This window comes from Sinohyriopsis cumingii, chromosome 3, assembly GCF_028554795.1.
Source record: "Sinohyriopsis cumingii isolate HCF-2022 chromosome 3, ASM2855479v2, whole genome shotgun sequence".
Lineage (NCBI taxonomy): Eukaryota > Metazoa > Mollusca > Bivalvia > Unionida > Unionidae > Sinohyriopsis > Sinohyriopsis cumingii.
In genome coordinates this window covers 120,918,546-120,934,529 of record NC_142963.1, presented here as the reverse complement: position 1 = coordinate 120,934,529, position 15,984 = coordinate 120,918,546, and the positions used below count along the sequence as shown (strand labels likewise).

Below are 15,984 nucleotides of genomic sequence, written 5' to 3'. Positions count from 1 at the left end.
GAGAGAGATGTGTGTTTTCATATGCCTTCGCTTTATTACAGTACTCCGTGCACGAAGAAATATTGTTATTTCACTTTACTTGAAGAGACAGAGGTAACACATTTATTATCTCTTTTGTTGTTAAAAATCCTATTTACACACACTCACACATGATCTTTTTTGTTCTAGTTCTTCTTCTTCGTACAATTGCTAATAAAGGGAAATTACTCTTGAATTGGTTCTCAGCGTGGATGTTTGGCAGTGGTTCTAGCTGCGGACTTCCGGTTCTTCTCGCGGATGTGCACTGCAAGACACTGTTGTCGCGGATGTGCACTGCAAGACACTGTTGTCGCGGATGTGCACTGCAAGACACTGTTGAAGCTGTGCGTAATTAAGTAGCTGATAGCAGAGCGTTGAGAATTTGAAATGGAAAATATGTCGACTGAGGCCCATATGACAGCAAATACTATGCTGTTATATTTATCCTAATATTTCCTTAACACACTTGTTACAATATATGAAATTGATTTTTCGCTGACATGTTTAAACCTTGAATTATTCACCACTATCTCACCTTATGTTTCATCACTATAGACTGTCACACGGCAAACATCATAGCGATATGACTCAAATTGTTAAAGCAACGTTAAAAATGGCAATCAAACCAATACATACTGCTTGGTCCTGAATTAAAATAATACCCCTGTGATATGAAATCATCTACCATGGTGGTCATCTTGAAAGTTGTACAGGTACTCTTAATGGGTGCATGGTAATAGGTTAGTCCTACATGTAAGACATAGCACATTTTGATTTTGTTGAGGTGCTATGTCTTACTGTCCAAATAAAGGCCTTGTATAGTGTGTTCCGATGTCGTTGACATCGGAATGAGTAATCAAAGTTTCAGGAACATCTCACACATTTGGCAGCCTATATCGACATTTTTCCACTAATTTATGTGTAATTAATATACTTACTGTGCTGTCTTTATCCAGGTGGAATGAAAATATGACACTAGCAAATGGATGCATTTTCACGTTCCGTTGACATACATTTGAATTTGTTGCAATGCGACGGTAGTCGAGGCATGCCGAAGTAAGTTTAAGTAGGTTGATATTTAGGATATGTTTCTTGAACGAAACGAAACGTTGCTTACAGTTGAAATAGACATAAAATATTTTTTATTCGTTTCGTTAAAAAATAATTTTTCGACTTTATTCGATTTCGGCATTCTCGGCTTTCATTGCTTTCCAGCCCAATGAAAAGTAGGCCAAAGAAACTTGAAAACGGGTCCATTTCTTTTGTGAGAATTTGAATTTATTAGAGAAAAGGCATCATAGTGAGTAAAGTCTGACTAAAACAATATAACTTTACTTTGTAGAAAAGCGTCATTATTTTAATTGTCAGTTGTGTGAAATATTCCTGAAAATTTTACTTTCGTAACGATGTTAGTTGACATCAAAAACACACTACACAGCGCCATTAGTTAGGCTGTAAGACCCTGACGCCCACAACATAAATATCAGCGTCGGGTCTTACAGGTAGGACTAGGTAATAGGTTAGTCCTACATGTAAGGCATAGCACATTTTGATTTTGTTTAGGTGCTAGAAACTTGAAAACGGGTCCATTTCTTTTGTGAGAATTTGAATTTATTAGAGAAAAGGCATCTTAGTAAATAAAGTCCGACTAAAACATTATAACTTTACTTTGTAGAAAAGCGTCGTTATTTTAGTTGTCACTTGTGTGAAATATTCCTGAAAATTTTACTTTCGTAACGATGTTAGTCGACATCAAAACACACTACACAGCGCCGTTCTTTTACTACTCCTCCACAATGGATGTATATGTAGATATGGTGTTTTAACCAAAGATGACCCAAAATTAAAATGGTGCTGATTTGATGAAAATCTAATCACCACTGGTCCTATATTTTGAATTGACAGTACTATCTACATCGTGTTTCCCCTCAAGACTTTTTATTATGCTTGGTTTTTCCTAAATGAAAATGGCACCAATATAGATCCAATATTGCTACAATTGCAGCTGTTTTGTCAAATTAGTTGATATGTGATTTTCACTGAAAGACTTCTTATCATGTCCTGTTGATTCAGAATGAAATATACCTCTCAGACATTAGACATCTGCTAGGACAGTCATCTTCAGAATCATTTAGCTACTTCCCCTGAATTGGTTGTCCTATTTATATGGTATCAAAACAATGTAATAACTCATAATTTGTTATCATCTGCTGCAGTCAGCATCAGCATCCAAAAAGCTGCGCCACATCTTTACAGATGAACAACTGCATGCATTGGAAACAGAATGGAATGCAGGATTGACGAGTGTAAAGGATGGCAGAAGAATCGAGAACCTGGCCAACTCTCTGAACCTTACAGTGCAACAAGTCAGGGTTAGTTGTTTAAAAGAATTTCCTCTTTCTTGCAAATTTTTGATATCCAGCAGCTTAATGAATTGCATTTCTTAATAATTTAAAAGCAATACAGTTTGTTATATTAATCAATGACTGTCGTAAGTCAGAGTTGCAGGATATGTCCAGTGTTTGCTTCTCAATTTTCAAATGAAAGTGAAACTTATCAAAAGTACATTACTTTTTGATTAATTAAAATCTTTGGCTTTAACATTTCTTTAGGTTTCTTGATCTCAATTTCACCAAAGAAATGAATGTTCTCAGTTGTTTTCATGTTAAGTTTTTTTTTGGGGGGGTGCAGAAGTAAATGTATTCAATAGTTTTTAAATCATTTAAATACATCCGTTCTTGGAAATTATGATTTTATTGCATCTTTGAATTTATTTTAGTCTGCCTAAAAACCATATGCTAGCCACATGCTTTGCAATTTGGTTTCTGGAAGTTGGTACAAAATGGATTGCCCATTGTCAAGGATCATAGGGGGCCCCGAATGGCCGAGTGGTCTAAAGCGCTCTCCGTTACAGATCACTGCCATCTCACCTCAGTCTGCATGGGTTCGAGTCTTGGATTCGGCAAATGTGGGTATGTGAGAAGCTTGCCACTAGCTTCTCATGGGTCAGTGGTTCTTTCTGGGGTTTTCCAGGGTTCTTCCTCCACCATTAATACTGGCCGCCATGTATAGCCTATCGTGTGCTGAAAAATGGCGTTAAACCCCACAACAACAACAACAACAACAAATCAAGGATCATTGTTCTCAAGGACAGATTATACAGGAAACAAACATGATGAAATAGAGTGCAGCAGGTCAGTGGAAGCTCTCATTATCTAGGATAAATTTTATAATGTTGATGACACAATGAATAGCATACAGTCAGGTTATTTATTATTTTCAGGACTGGATTGGAAATAAGCGGCAAACACAGAAACACAGCATTCAGCAGCCTGATGTCTCAAGCTCTGCTTCCAAGCCAGAACCAATACAGTTGAAAGGGCCTAGTGCATACAACATATTTTGCAAGGGAAAATCGCTTGGTAGGCTAAATATGTTATTGGTCACAAACTTCTTTATTGTTCTGTGCAGCTTTGATAAAGCCAGCCCTGTACCACACTATTTCCAAAAATGGAAGAAAAAGGAAATTTATTTTCATTCCCTTTGAAAGTGTTGCTCTGTTTTTAACAGATTCTAACACAAGAATGTTTAGATCTTTGTCCTACTCTGTATAAGACCATGTTATATCTGAATTCATATAGTAACAGAGTGTGCTATAGCGGGGTAAAACTGTATATATTGACTTATGCTGACATCATTTGCTTAATTATTCTGCATAAACTTAGATTTTCTCTGATACCTTACCATGTGCCCACTTGGTAATGTTACATTGAATAATCCTGTCTGTCCATCAGTTTGCCCATATGCAGGTCATTTATGTACTTCTTGTAAACTTATTAGTACACTGGTGGTGAGATGGTGATCATCTTTTGGGGATGTTTGATTAAGATGTATGTATGTATGTATGTATGTTACATCTTATGACACCTCAGCACAATAGTGGCTATACAGTGGCAACTAAAGGTACATTTAACATGATCTAACAGTGAATTTGCACATAAGTTTAGGAAGACAAACAATTCAAAATATGAACATTATCAACAATATAAAATATAAATTGTAAAGATGTGAAATTCTGTCAAATATATATGAAATATGAAATAAAGGTCATTAGTTGTGTGTTGAGAACACTCTTATTGGGTTATTGACAAATTTAGAAAGCAAATGAATTGTATTGTACAGAAATTACTACAAATGCATCTGTGTTGAATGGCTTCATTTTGCAAATATTATATAATGAAGGAGTCTCATACATCTATTACTCTTGTTATATTACTAATTTTTTATTTATTTTCAGTATGTACTTTTAAGATGTCAGAGAGGTAAAATAACTTCGATTTAGTGATATATACACTCTGGTAACAGTGTTAATGGCTGTTTGTTTTGTACGAATGTAATTTAAAACTCTTTTTTTCTGATCACTTTGCTTTTTGTCTTGTTTTTGATGCTGCGACATAGTGAATGTGTGGAAAGTACTGCTTTACCTGTTTCTTCTGGCATGTTCTGTTATTAATTTATTATTCAGGTATTATTGCTTATATTTTCTCTAGCCTTGTGTATGCACATGTATAACCAGACTCATTAATCTCTTTGCAGTATACTCTGAGCAATGTTTTGTAAAATGCACCTTTAAATTATATTCACATATATGTGTAACTGTATGCTAATGGTGTTGAAAAATAAAGACAGCGTTATTCTTAATACATATTAATACCTACATGGTAAAGTGAATTTTGTTTATTATTATTGTAAACTTCAATTTATATGCCTATATCACTTTTGAATTATTTTTTGTGGGTAGTTTTGTTTATGAAAGTATCGGAATTCTTTTATATTATTATCTATATTTGTTTAAAGAGCCATCATCCTCAGGAACTACTTTTGTTCAGTGGGCAAATGAATGGAAGCATCTGCCTGCTTCAGAAAAGGTCCAATGTCAGCAAACTGCTGAGGAACAGAGGCAAAATTTGTCAACATCTTTGGGCACCCCAAAATTCATAAGGCACCACCTAAAACTGATCAGTCAGTCGGTAAGTCATGTTTCTTGATTCAGTATGAAGTTATGTCTGTTCAGTTATCATGAAGTCATGTATGAGGTCATCTTTCAGATCCTATGAATACTTCAACCTGGAGGAAGAGAACCAGCATCTAACAAACATTGATTTATAAAATGTACTACTGTAGTGTTTCAGATAACAATGTAAATATAGATTCCTTCATTTCTATTTTTAATAAAATGCAGCTAATTTCACTGATGATTAGACTCGAGGTTCACTTAGAACTGATTTGTTTAAATACTTTTTACTCATTGGTTTTCATTTTTATTTTGATGCGGAGGTTGTCATTATTTTGTAAATCTTTGTTTGCCATTTAGCTGGCAGAGTTTGCTTGCTAATACATTCTCTCCCATTTTTTCGGCCTCCATTTCTTTCTTTCTTTTACTTGTCTGTGATTTCTTTCTTTCTTTTACTTGTCTGTGCTTTTACTTTGGTTTTTAGCTCTACTGGTCATATCAGAGACTAAAAGAGCTTAGATGGCTGGTCATATCAACATTATGCTTTCACCAAAAGGCTTCGTATAATGTCTTGTTGGTCTGAAATTAAAATGGTGCTGTTATCAAGTCCAGTATTTCTACAATGATAGCTTGTCATTCCTACTTTTAAATAGTAATTTAAACATGGAGGGTTTTCATATTAACGATTGGTAATGTGTCAGGTTGGTACTAATGATAATGATGCAAACTAGTTCTCAATCTGTCCACCTTGGAGGTCATATGGATGGCTATATCAATATGGGGATTTCACCAAAAGACCTCTTTTGCTAACTAGATACTCCTGAAAATGCAGATCTTGCCAATGGTACATCCTATATGGCTGGCATGTTGCTTGTCTTGAAAATCTTGTTGTCCTCATTCCCCTTTAATGACTGGTAATGTTGAAATGGGGGCTTTTCACCAGAAGACTTTTAATGATGTCTGCTTGGTCTAAATGGAAATGATGTCAATCTGAAATCCAAAGTGTTCACAGCAGCTAATTTGATAATCTTCTTAGCACTGAATAACAGTAACACCAGAGATAGTTTCAAGACTTCACAGTGAATAGAAAGAAATAGTTTTATCTTGAATTCCTGAAAATTCTATTTGCCCAGTAAAGCATCATTTTTTTTGAGGGACTTTGTTATCATGTATTTTCAGTGTGAAGCTCTTAATGACATGGGTGTAAATATTGGTGGTCTGTTTACCGACTGTACTAGACGTATTGGTGTATTCGGTAACAGAAGGGCCTACCAGTTTTTTCAGACTGTTGAATGAAAGATCAGTTTGTAACCAGCATGATGGGTTTATATAACTGATCAGTTTTATATCATTTTATGACAATTTTTCAGTGGCAGAAAATATTTGTTTCTAGGCCAAGTTTTACATTACATTGTTAGCTTTTAGGCAGATTAATAGTGTCATGATCATTTGGCCAAAATTGCATTACATGCAATAAATTTGTCAATTAGTTTAAATATATCAATACATAGCTGCTTTATTTACTGGCTTGCTTATTTGCATTTGTTATGTTCAAGATGGTGTCCACTACTTTTAGACTAGGTCCAGATATTGTTTGAAATGCTACTAGGTTCAAAAGGGAAAGTGACAATCTTTTTTTGAAAGCTTTTTTTATACATGTAATTGCCAGAAAATAAACATAGATTACACTGGTTTACACATTCACACGTGAACAAAATTAATTAAGAATGGTAAAGAAACAAATCAACATATTCAATAGGAATTTGGCTAGCATATTTTGTATTTATATGTAACTGAGTTTTTCTGCCAATTACAGTATTGTACGAAATTATTTTACACATTGGATTTAAGATCCATGTCCATTCATTGTTGATGGCATTTTGTATGCCAAATCATATGAAGGCTTTTAAAATCTTGAATGACATGAATATTTATTGAATGAATATGCAATTTAGGCTTTGGTTAAATTTTTTAGATTCACAGACGACTTTATCACCAGCGGTTGATGAAGTCAAGAAAAAATATGTGTCACAAGTGCGACAGATCTTTAATGACTGCTGGGGTAATATTTGTTACAAATTTCATTTTCGTCATCACTTACATTTATTTAGATAAAGAGAAAGAAATATGAATGCCTTGTATAGTAATGGTCATCATTTGTAAGGCAGGGAAAATTTATGTTTACTGAACTGTCAGCTAACCATGATAGCATTTTCCCCATCTTCAGTAATATGTATCCTTGTATCCTCCATGTTTGCAATTGAAAAATCCATTCAGTTTATCTTCATGAATTGTTCAACTGCCAAATGTCATGTCATGTTTCAATTTTCTAATATGTTTGATGCATGGTAAATGAATGTTTATCTTACATTCACAAAATGTGTGTTAACAAGGTATGACTGATGAATGTTAAATCCATTACCCACATTAAGATGAAGTCTTCAAGTGAAAACCTTTTATTATAGGTAATAAATATTTATTAAATTATAAGTTTCAACATCTGAAATTTCATTGTACAACTTAATGCTTTACATACAATTACTATGAACAAATGTCTGTCATTAAGTGACAATAACTTTTTCAGCTAAGGCAACAGGAAAGAATAAAGTGCCATACAAGACAATAAAAGATAACTTGTACCAGGTAGAGATTAAGAACTTGCCTAATGGTGTTAAATTTAGGTAAGTGTTCTTTCTTCCTTTCTCTATAGACTTTATATTCATTATGAGTAATATATTACTTTGCTGATATCATTTATCAAATTCTGTTGCCATGTATTAGGTGCTGCATTAGGTTCAGATGCTGATGTGATGTATCAAATTATGTTGCCATGTATTAGGTGCTGCATTAGGTTCATGTGATGATGCTGATGTGATGTATCAAGTTATATTAGGTACTTTATGATGCTGATACTATGTATGAAGTTTTCGCCATCTTTTGAGTTTTGTAAAAAGCTAATGCGACATTGGATAAAACAAATGCACATAGAAAAAGCACAGAATACCCTCATTCCACCAATGGGTACAACAGCAACATTGGTTAATGGTTTCATTCAAGTTTATGCATATGGTAAAAGTCCCAGATCCAGTGATGGCTGGCTGTTATACTTGGAATGTAGTATAAAGAAGGAGTTCATTTCATAATGTATGCACCCTTACCTGCACTCTTACAGTGACCCTCAAGCAGAGAGGTCATCTCTGTATCAAGTTGGGTAGCAAATATATAATTCCTTTGAATTTCTTATTAGTTTGACTTTTTCATGTATGTAATGGGATAAAAGGACATGGCATCACAATCCATGCTTTATTTTAGGATAAAAAGTTACAGAATAACGATTATTTGTTAAAAAATTGCAAAAACATTTGGGAAGGGAAAAAGCAAGAATAAACACATAATCCTTCAAAAGAACTATGGTACTTTAAGAAATACAAAATCTTTGTAAAAAATATTATTTTATTGTATGAATGACTAGTAAACCCTTCATATTACAGAATCGGAAAATCAAAAGAGAGCCACTCAGCTTTTGATTAAGTATTGTACATTATTCACCAGCCTTGAATGCAAGACATCCTGCAAAATTCTTGTTCACTGAAGTAATTGTATGATCATGAATTGTTTTTTAACTATCCAAGATTGTGTCTCAGTTGTATTTTTTTGTGTGCCAGGGACCCAAGCTGTATGGGCCTTCCAACTCTAAAAGAAATAATTAATGCAAGAGACAGTTTGGAATTCTCCGTGACAAGGTAATTGGCCATTGAAACTACTTAAAAATGATCAAAGTCAGAGAGTTGCAATCTAAAGAAACAATTTAAGGTTACATGTGGACAGTACATCATAAATTTGTAATCAACTCTGCAGTGGGACAAACTGAGAATCAAGAGTAAATCTCTGCCAAGCAGAGAAGCATAGTGTTTGTTGTTTTGGATTATAAGCTGTCTATACAGTGAAGATTTTATACCCATTAATTATACAGTTTAAATACATATATATGTAGATTCACCAGTGTGTTTCTTTTACATGTATAATCATTTTAGATTGTGTTTATGTTTGTTTTTTATTTTAAAAGTTTTTACTTTAGCTTACAAAAAGTCTGTTAGGGTTAGTTATTCACTTCTTTATAATTTCTTTTTTAAAGGACAAGTAAAGTAGTCACAAGAACATCATGAGATGAGCCTTGCCATCTGAATCAAGGTAATTTATATTATGGCGTATTTTTTGGTGTGTTCACAGCATGAAAAAGCTGATCTGTGAATATATATGCCTTAGATTATTATGCATATTTTATATTAGAATTCATACACTTAACCAGGTAAAGCAGTAATTTATGTACCTAATATCATGATAATGGTAGATTGCTTACTCAGTGATGATCAGTTCTAACGGCCATCTGATTACATTTATGTTTTACTTGTACATGCATTTGAAGCTCTTTCTTGACATATCCAACACAGATGCAGGTTTTTTGTTATGTTTGTATTCATATAAAGATTTACTGACCAGATTTTGAAGCAACTTAAAGCTGTAAATTAAATGTGTACAGCATGTTCATATGCATAACAATGTAATATGTAATTTAGGCCCTTGCATTTCTTAATCCATTTTGGCATATTTTTAAATTAAGCATTATTTGGTGAAAACCATTTTGGTATAGTTTTCTCAGAAACTAATTTAGTTATGCATTTGGATTTTAGTAGCCCTCTTTATATTGATAGCCAACTTAATCAGATTTGTAAGCTTTTTTACATGAATTCTGAACCATTGGGGGTGGGTGGGTGCATTTTGATCTTGGAATTAGGCCATCTGTATATGTTGCACAATCCTTGTGTGACAAAATTTACCTGGTGGTATTGGAATGCTGATGACAAAATAGTAAAAGAAGCATCACTTAATTGCATCAGGAAACTTAACAAATTTTGTTTTCTTGCAGATCAGGTTGAAATTCCAAATGCAATTCAAGATTCACTGGAAGATGAGGGAAACCAAACTGCCTTTGTTCCCAATCTAGGTACTTAAGAATGGTCATTTCATTTTTACCTTCCCATTGCATTTTATTTTCTACTGGCCATTCATCTATAATTCGTTAGCAGGGTAGCTCTGAGCCAAACTGAGATTAGTAGGCATGTTTCTATGCATATGTAGATGATGAGTTTATCATCGCATTGGAATGACTCTGCCTTCCTTCTTTTGGACTTGCATGCAATACATTTTGGCTGCCTTTTTTAAATAAAAAGTCTTGTTACTCATGTAGTATGCTTAATAGCAGTTCTTTTAACAAGTTATTTCCTTGCACATTTTCTTTTTTAAAAAGCAGTATCACTTAATAACATCAGAAAACTTAATGAAATTTTGTTTTACTTCAGATCATAATGGTGTTCCAAATGTAATGCAAGAGTCACTGGAAGATAAGGGAAAGCAAAAGGCCTTTGTTCCCAATCCAGGTACTTTCCTGACAAAGGTCTCATTCCATTTTTATGCTCCCATTGCATTGTATCATGGTATCTGCTACTGGCCAATCATCCATCACTTGTTTGCTGGGTAGCTCTTGGCCAAATTGAAATTAATATGCATGTTTATATGCATACGTAGACGACTTAATGAGTTTATCATTGTATTATAATGACTCTTTCTTTTGGACTAACATGCAATACATTTTAGCTGCATTCTTTTTATAAACAGCCAAGTCGTTTAATAATTGTTATTTCAATAAGTTCTTTATTGGCTCAAACATTTTTTTTAAAGTCTCAGTCTGTCTGACATTCTTGAGATTGCTTTTTTAATAATTACAGTAATGATTTCAATTCAGAATTATTGATAAATATATGCATGTCCCTGATGCATTATGTATATTCATTTTTTAAGATAATCATTCAACCACATCATCACAATAGGGCTTGATATTCATGCTCCAAATTGTTTGTTATACCCAGCACAAAAATTTGGTGTCACAGAATTAAAAACAACATTATAACAGGTTTCTCTTAAGCCAGAAACAACATCAGATGTGTGTGTATGTGTGATTTAGATTTTTAACGTTGCTTTAATAATCTGAGTCATATCTCTATGATGTCTGCAGTGTGACAGCTTTTGTGATCCAGCACTGGGGCATCATGCTGCAGACATGTGGCATCATTTCCCACTAAGTCACATTATCTCAGCACCAGTCCTAACACTACGCTCTTAGTGCTCCGCACCAAGCAAGGCAGCTGCTAGTACCATTTTTATAAGTCTTTGGTAGGACTCAGCTGGTGTTCAAACCCATGACATCCTTCATCCAAGACAGACGCTTTAACCACTGGGCCACCGGAGCAGTCCAACATCAAGTCAAGTTAAAAACAAAGTATCAATAACAAAGTTAAAATCCAATGTAATGGGAACCATATGTGTGTTATATAATGGCCAGCATTATCATGAGCTCATTTTATTTTATTTTATCAAAGAGGGTAAAATGTCTGTTTTGATCGCCGTCTGGAATGGAAATAACTTTTGGGCAAGCAAGAAATCTTTCTTTATCTGTTTTTCACTTTTCAGTGTGAGATGGAGAAATAGAACCATCACTGTGTCTGTCCAAAAACAATTTCATTTCCAGAGCAAAACTCTTAAACCATTCTAGGTACAGTATTTCAGACAGACTTGGTACACTTATCAACCAAGCTGTGTACACTTCCTATTGATACTGCATTCATTATATTTTGTTACCATGGAAATAAAGTGTAACATAAGTAGTATATAACTTGTGAGTATGCATATTGAGTGATGATACAGCGTGCTTTTAGTTGGATTCTTAAAATAAATTGGGAAAGTGCAATATGTCATCTTTAGGTTACTCTTTATTGCTATTGTGCCACCTTATGCAGGAGAAATCAAGTGTTAATACAGGGACCCCTATATTGTCTTCACTATTGTAAATTTTGAATACATTTGCACCATTGTTTGTAAAAGTAACAAAATGTTTTCTTTATTCTTACACTAGAGAAATCAAATCATGATTTTCTCAAAGTTTCAACAATTTTTATAACAAAAATAAAGCAGTTCATTGTTTTACTGTCTGATAATGGTTTTGTACTTGTTTCAGTTTTAAAATTTATTTACAGTTGAAGCTGAGCTTTTGATGGACCTCCCTGATTCAGAGGATACAAATTCAGTGTTAGAGCTTATGGAACCCTCAACATGTAAGAATTGCTTTAGGAGTGTATATCAACATCTTGTAATAAGTTTACACGATTTTTAGCTCTTTAGGTCATATATTACTGATAAATGCTTATGCAATAACCAGTTATCTGTCCAGCCATTAGTGCTAATTTGTTATTGCTTCTTCTCCTAACAAACTGGAAGGGTTGCTGAAACTGTACACTTATTTGTCGCAAGGTCTAGTTTGCCCTTCAGACATGCATGTAATATGGCTGCCATGGTGACAACCTTGAGATTCTTATTGATATGCCTTCTCAACAGCATGAACAGTTTTCTGGAAAATGCATTCTTCTCCAACCAGTTTATTAATTTATTTTAATCATTTTGATCTTATTGAAAATATTGTCAGTGCTGGACAAAGAATTTATTACAGTGTTAGAAGTGGACCTCAAAAACCTTGAAAAATCTAAATTTTCATTTGACCTTAGAAACCTAACAAAATCACAAAGAAACTGGAGGAAACCTAAATAGATAATATAAACCTAAAATGTTTTTTTTTTAAACCTGAAAAATACTTTTAAAACTTTGAAGAAAAAATTTTAATAATAACCTAAAATTTTAAAATTCGATTTCACTTCTAACCCTGTTATTATTATATTTGTAAAGTTATTGAAAATCGCATTCAGCTTGTGGAAGTTATGATTTTCATGTGTTAGATAGTAATATTGTGTGCTATTTTTGCTATGAAACTACACCTACTCATTCAAAAATACCCATTGGTCTTAAACTTCTAAATTGTATTCCTCTGACATCCAGTACAGCTGCCATGGTGGCCATCTTGAAAATCTTTTCACCTTCCCAGCTACTGTTATTTGTGATATTAAAGGCAGTTAAGACATATTCCTTGCATCCAGTAACCCATCAGATATTTGGAAAATGAATTGCCCTCTTGTTATTACATATTTTTTTTAATTTAACCCTGAGATCTTCTTGTAAATATTTCCAGTGATTGCAAATTATTTTTTATTATAAATGACATTTTATTGAAAATTGAATTATAATTTTGTAAGCTATTAAGATTTGCATATGTTGTATGTTAATATTGTGTGCATTTCTTGTGATCAGTGAAATTATGTTGCAAAATTTGTGAAGTGCAAAGTATAATGGATAACAGTGAGAAATCAAAGAGCAAATTGGCCTTGAACATGTTGTAAAGAAGTTTTAACAAAATTATTCTCATTTGTAAACAATAACTTATTTCAAATAGAATTGTTAGCTGCATTAATCCCCCCCTCCTTTTAGAACATTTTGAAGAAAAAAAAAAAATTAAAAAAAAAAAAAAAAAAAAAAATCGCAAGAAACACCAGGCAAATGCAACAAGAAACTAGCGATGTAAAGCAAGCAGGACCGTTCCCGAGCTCTCCTTCCCACTAATGACAGCCAACCATTCAACTGTAGGGACCTTTATGGACCCACAGATTGAGGCCAAACTATCAGGGTTCCTTGAATCCATAAAAGCCTGGGGGAGCTGGCACCATCCCCTTCCCCAGGAACAACTAGCAGACTGCAGTGCAGTCAGAAAAAAGTGGCACATCACAATTGTGCGCACGCCACTATAATTAAACTCAACAACAACAAAGCTGCATTAAGCTTACTTACTTTGTTCTGAATTAGTGCTGTATGTATTAAATCTTAATTTCCAGTATGTATGTATGTATGTATGTATGTATGTATATTTGTATTAGGGTATAGTATCATGTCCAAACAATAATGCCTTTATGGTGCCAATTAAATTAAAGTTTTAAAAAAATGTATCAGTCTATCTTATGAAAAATTATAGGATTTAACTGTTCTTGAAATTAAATCATAGTGCCACACTCATGCTTATTGTGTCTACTGATTAACAGGAATACAATAAAAAAATAAATAATATCTAAATTTTTTAATTTCAGCTGATTGGTATGAGGTGGAGAAGATACTGAAAACATAAAAAAAAGGAAAAGGCAAGCAATATCTCATTAAGTGGAAGGGATATGAGAAGCCAACCTGGGAACCAGAACACAATATTAGAAAACCCCAAAAATTACAAGAAAAGGATTAACATCAATACATGTACTATACCACTTTCCTTCAGTGTGAATATCATTTCTTATCATCAAACCAGTTATCATATTTACCATAAATATTCAGAGACAGCTTTATTATCTACCTATTCATTTGTTATATAGGTACAAATTAGTACTACTTCAAGCCAATTTTAGCTGTAATTCTGGATTGATAGGGCTTTGTAAAGATAGGGCTTAATATTAAAAAAAAACACGATAATTTATTACATTTGTATTTTTATCACCCGAGAGCTGGATTTAGTTGGTACTTATTTTTCAAGTTTTGACATTGTTTCTCGATGAAACGATTGCAGTCTGATGATTTTTTTCTTCTATTTATTTCTTGTACATACGTATATATTTTGGCAATGTAATACTCAAATGATAAGAGTCCTTAGATCCTAAATAATTGTTATGTCCATAGCGTCTTTTTGATAACTGAAACTGAATGACTTCATATTTTTCCTACATTACGATTTCAAACATTCAATGGCAGAACAGAAACACACTTGCAGATGTCAACACGCTGCTCCGTCACCGCTGAAATTTAATGTACTTCATGTACAGTTGGCACATAAATTCAGTCCATAATCACGAAATTTCGTAGGAATGACAAAAATACCAAAATCTATTCATTACAGATCAAATGGGAAAGTTGTTGTAATGCACATTCATTCACAATATGACTACAAATTTCAATTTTAAGTAGATCAAAATGCCATTTTCTTTCAGAAGGTATGTGTAGTGCTTACATTTCAAATTTATCTGGGTGGATTTAAGTGGGCTTTAATAATGCTGTGTACTGATGAATATTTGCTTGTGTATTTAGTTTTTTGAAATACGGCGTACATTCAGTTACTTTGTTTCATGTAGTGTATTTTTGTTTATGTAATTAAGCCTTAGGTAGAATAAGAAAATTAGCATATAATAAAAAGGTTACTTCATTTGTATAGGAAAATATGAACTCGTTTTGTCGGATGGATATACTGCACTCTCAAGCTAAGTAACCTATAACTGTTAACTTGCTAGCTAAATCAGAAATGTATCTTGCCTGTAATATTGTGTATTCAGAATATGAACTACACAAACTGGACATTGAAAGTAGCCTAATTTCTGCTAGTTGACAATATTACAGCTATCAAAATGCAGCCAGTACTGACATAAGGTCATTTAAAAGCCTTTATATAAAGCCTACCAGTATATTGTGAGGCAGATTAATGTCAGTTGCAACAAAAGTTGTTGAATATGTGTCAATATGTTGGAGGACTCTATAAAAAGAATCACCAAATAAAGTTGAGAAAACTGTTATTTATATCCATCTTGGCACAGAATCTTAATGTCACTTTTGTGAGGGAGAGGGGTGATTGTTTTGTTTAAAAAAAATATGGTATTTTAAGTTTGGGAAAAAAGATGTTGCTTTCCAGTAATAAATTTCTCATTCAGGAAAAATGTTGCTTAGAAAATGCATTTTGATTTTGGATCGTGGACACACTTTGCATGTTACTTTTTCTTTCTTCTTAGAAGTCACTTTGCATATTAAACTTTAACTGGTGTTTAAGCAATAATCAGTTTAATCTGTGCTAGATGCTTCAGTATTATAGTTCATTGCTGAAAAAACAAATTTATTTTGCATTTGTATTGAATTTGTCACAAGTGAATGAACATATTGAATAAAATGATGAAACTGGATTAAGTTTTGTTTTTACAATGTTATTGTTT

At 33.3% G+C, this 15,984-nt stretch overlaps 1 protein-coding gene and 1 long non-coding RNA gene across 2 annotated transcripts; both read left to right on the top strand.

The window, feature by feature from the left end:
• The first annotated feature begins 286 nt into the window (after positions 1 to 286).
• LOC149803735 (uncharacterized) lies at positions 287 to 7,667 on the top strand. Its single transcript, XR_016420251.1, has 6 exons — positions 287 to 2,390; positions 3,302 to 3,440; positions 4,316 to 4,340; positions 4,876 to 5,048; positions 7,008 to 7,094; positions 7,617 to 7,667. It is a non-coding gene; the product is annotated as an uncharacterized LOC149803735 (long non-coding RNA).
• Positions 7,668 to 8,010: 343 nt separating this feature from the next.
• Positions 8,011 to 15,954, top strand: LOC149803734 (uncharacterized). Its single transcript, XM_089953979.1, has 5 exons — positions 8,011 to 8,146; positions 9,960 to 10,037; positions 10,393 to 10,470; positions 12,124 to 12,201; positions 14,113 to 15,954. Exons 1-5 carry the CDS (start codon positions 8,011 to 8,013, stop codon positions 14,148 to 14,150), a joined length of 408 nt encoding a protein of 135 aa, XP_089810105.1. The 3' UTR covers positions 14,151 to 15,954.
• The last annotated feature ends 30 nt before the right edge of the window (positions 15,955 to 15,984 follow it).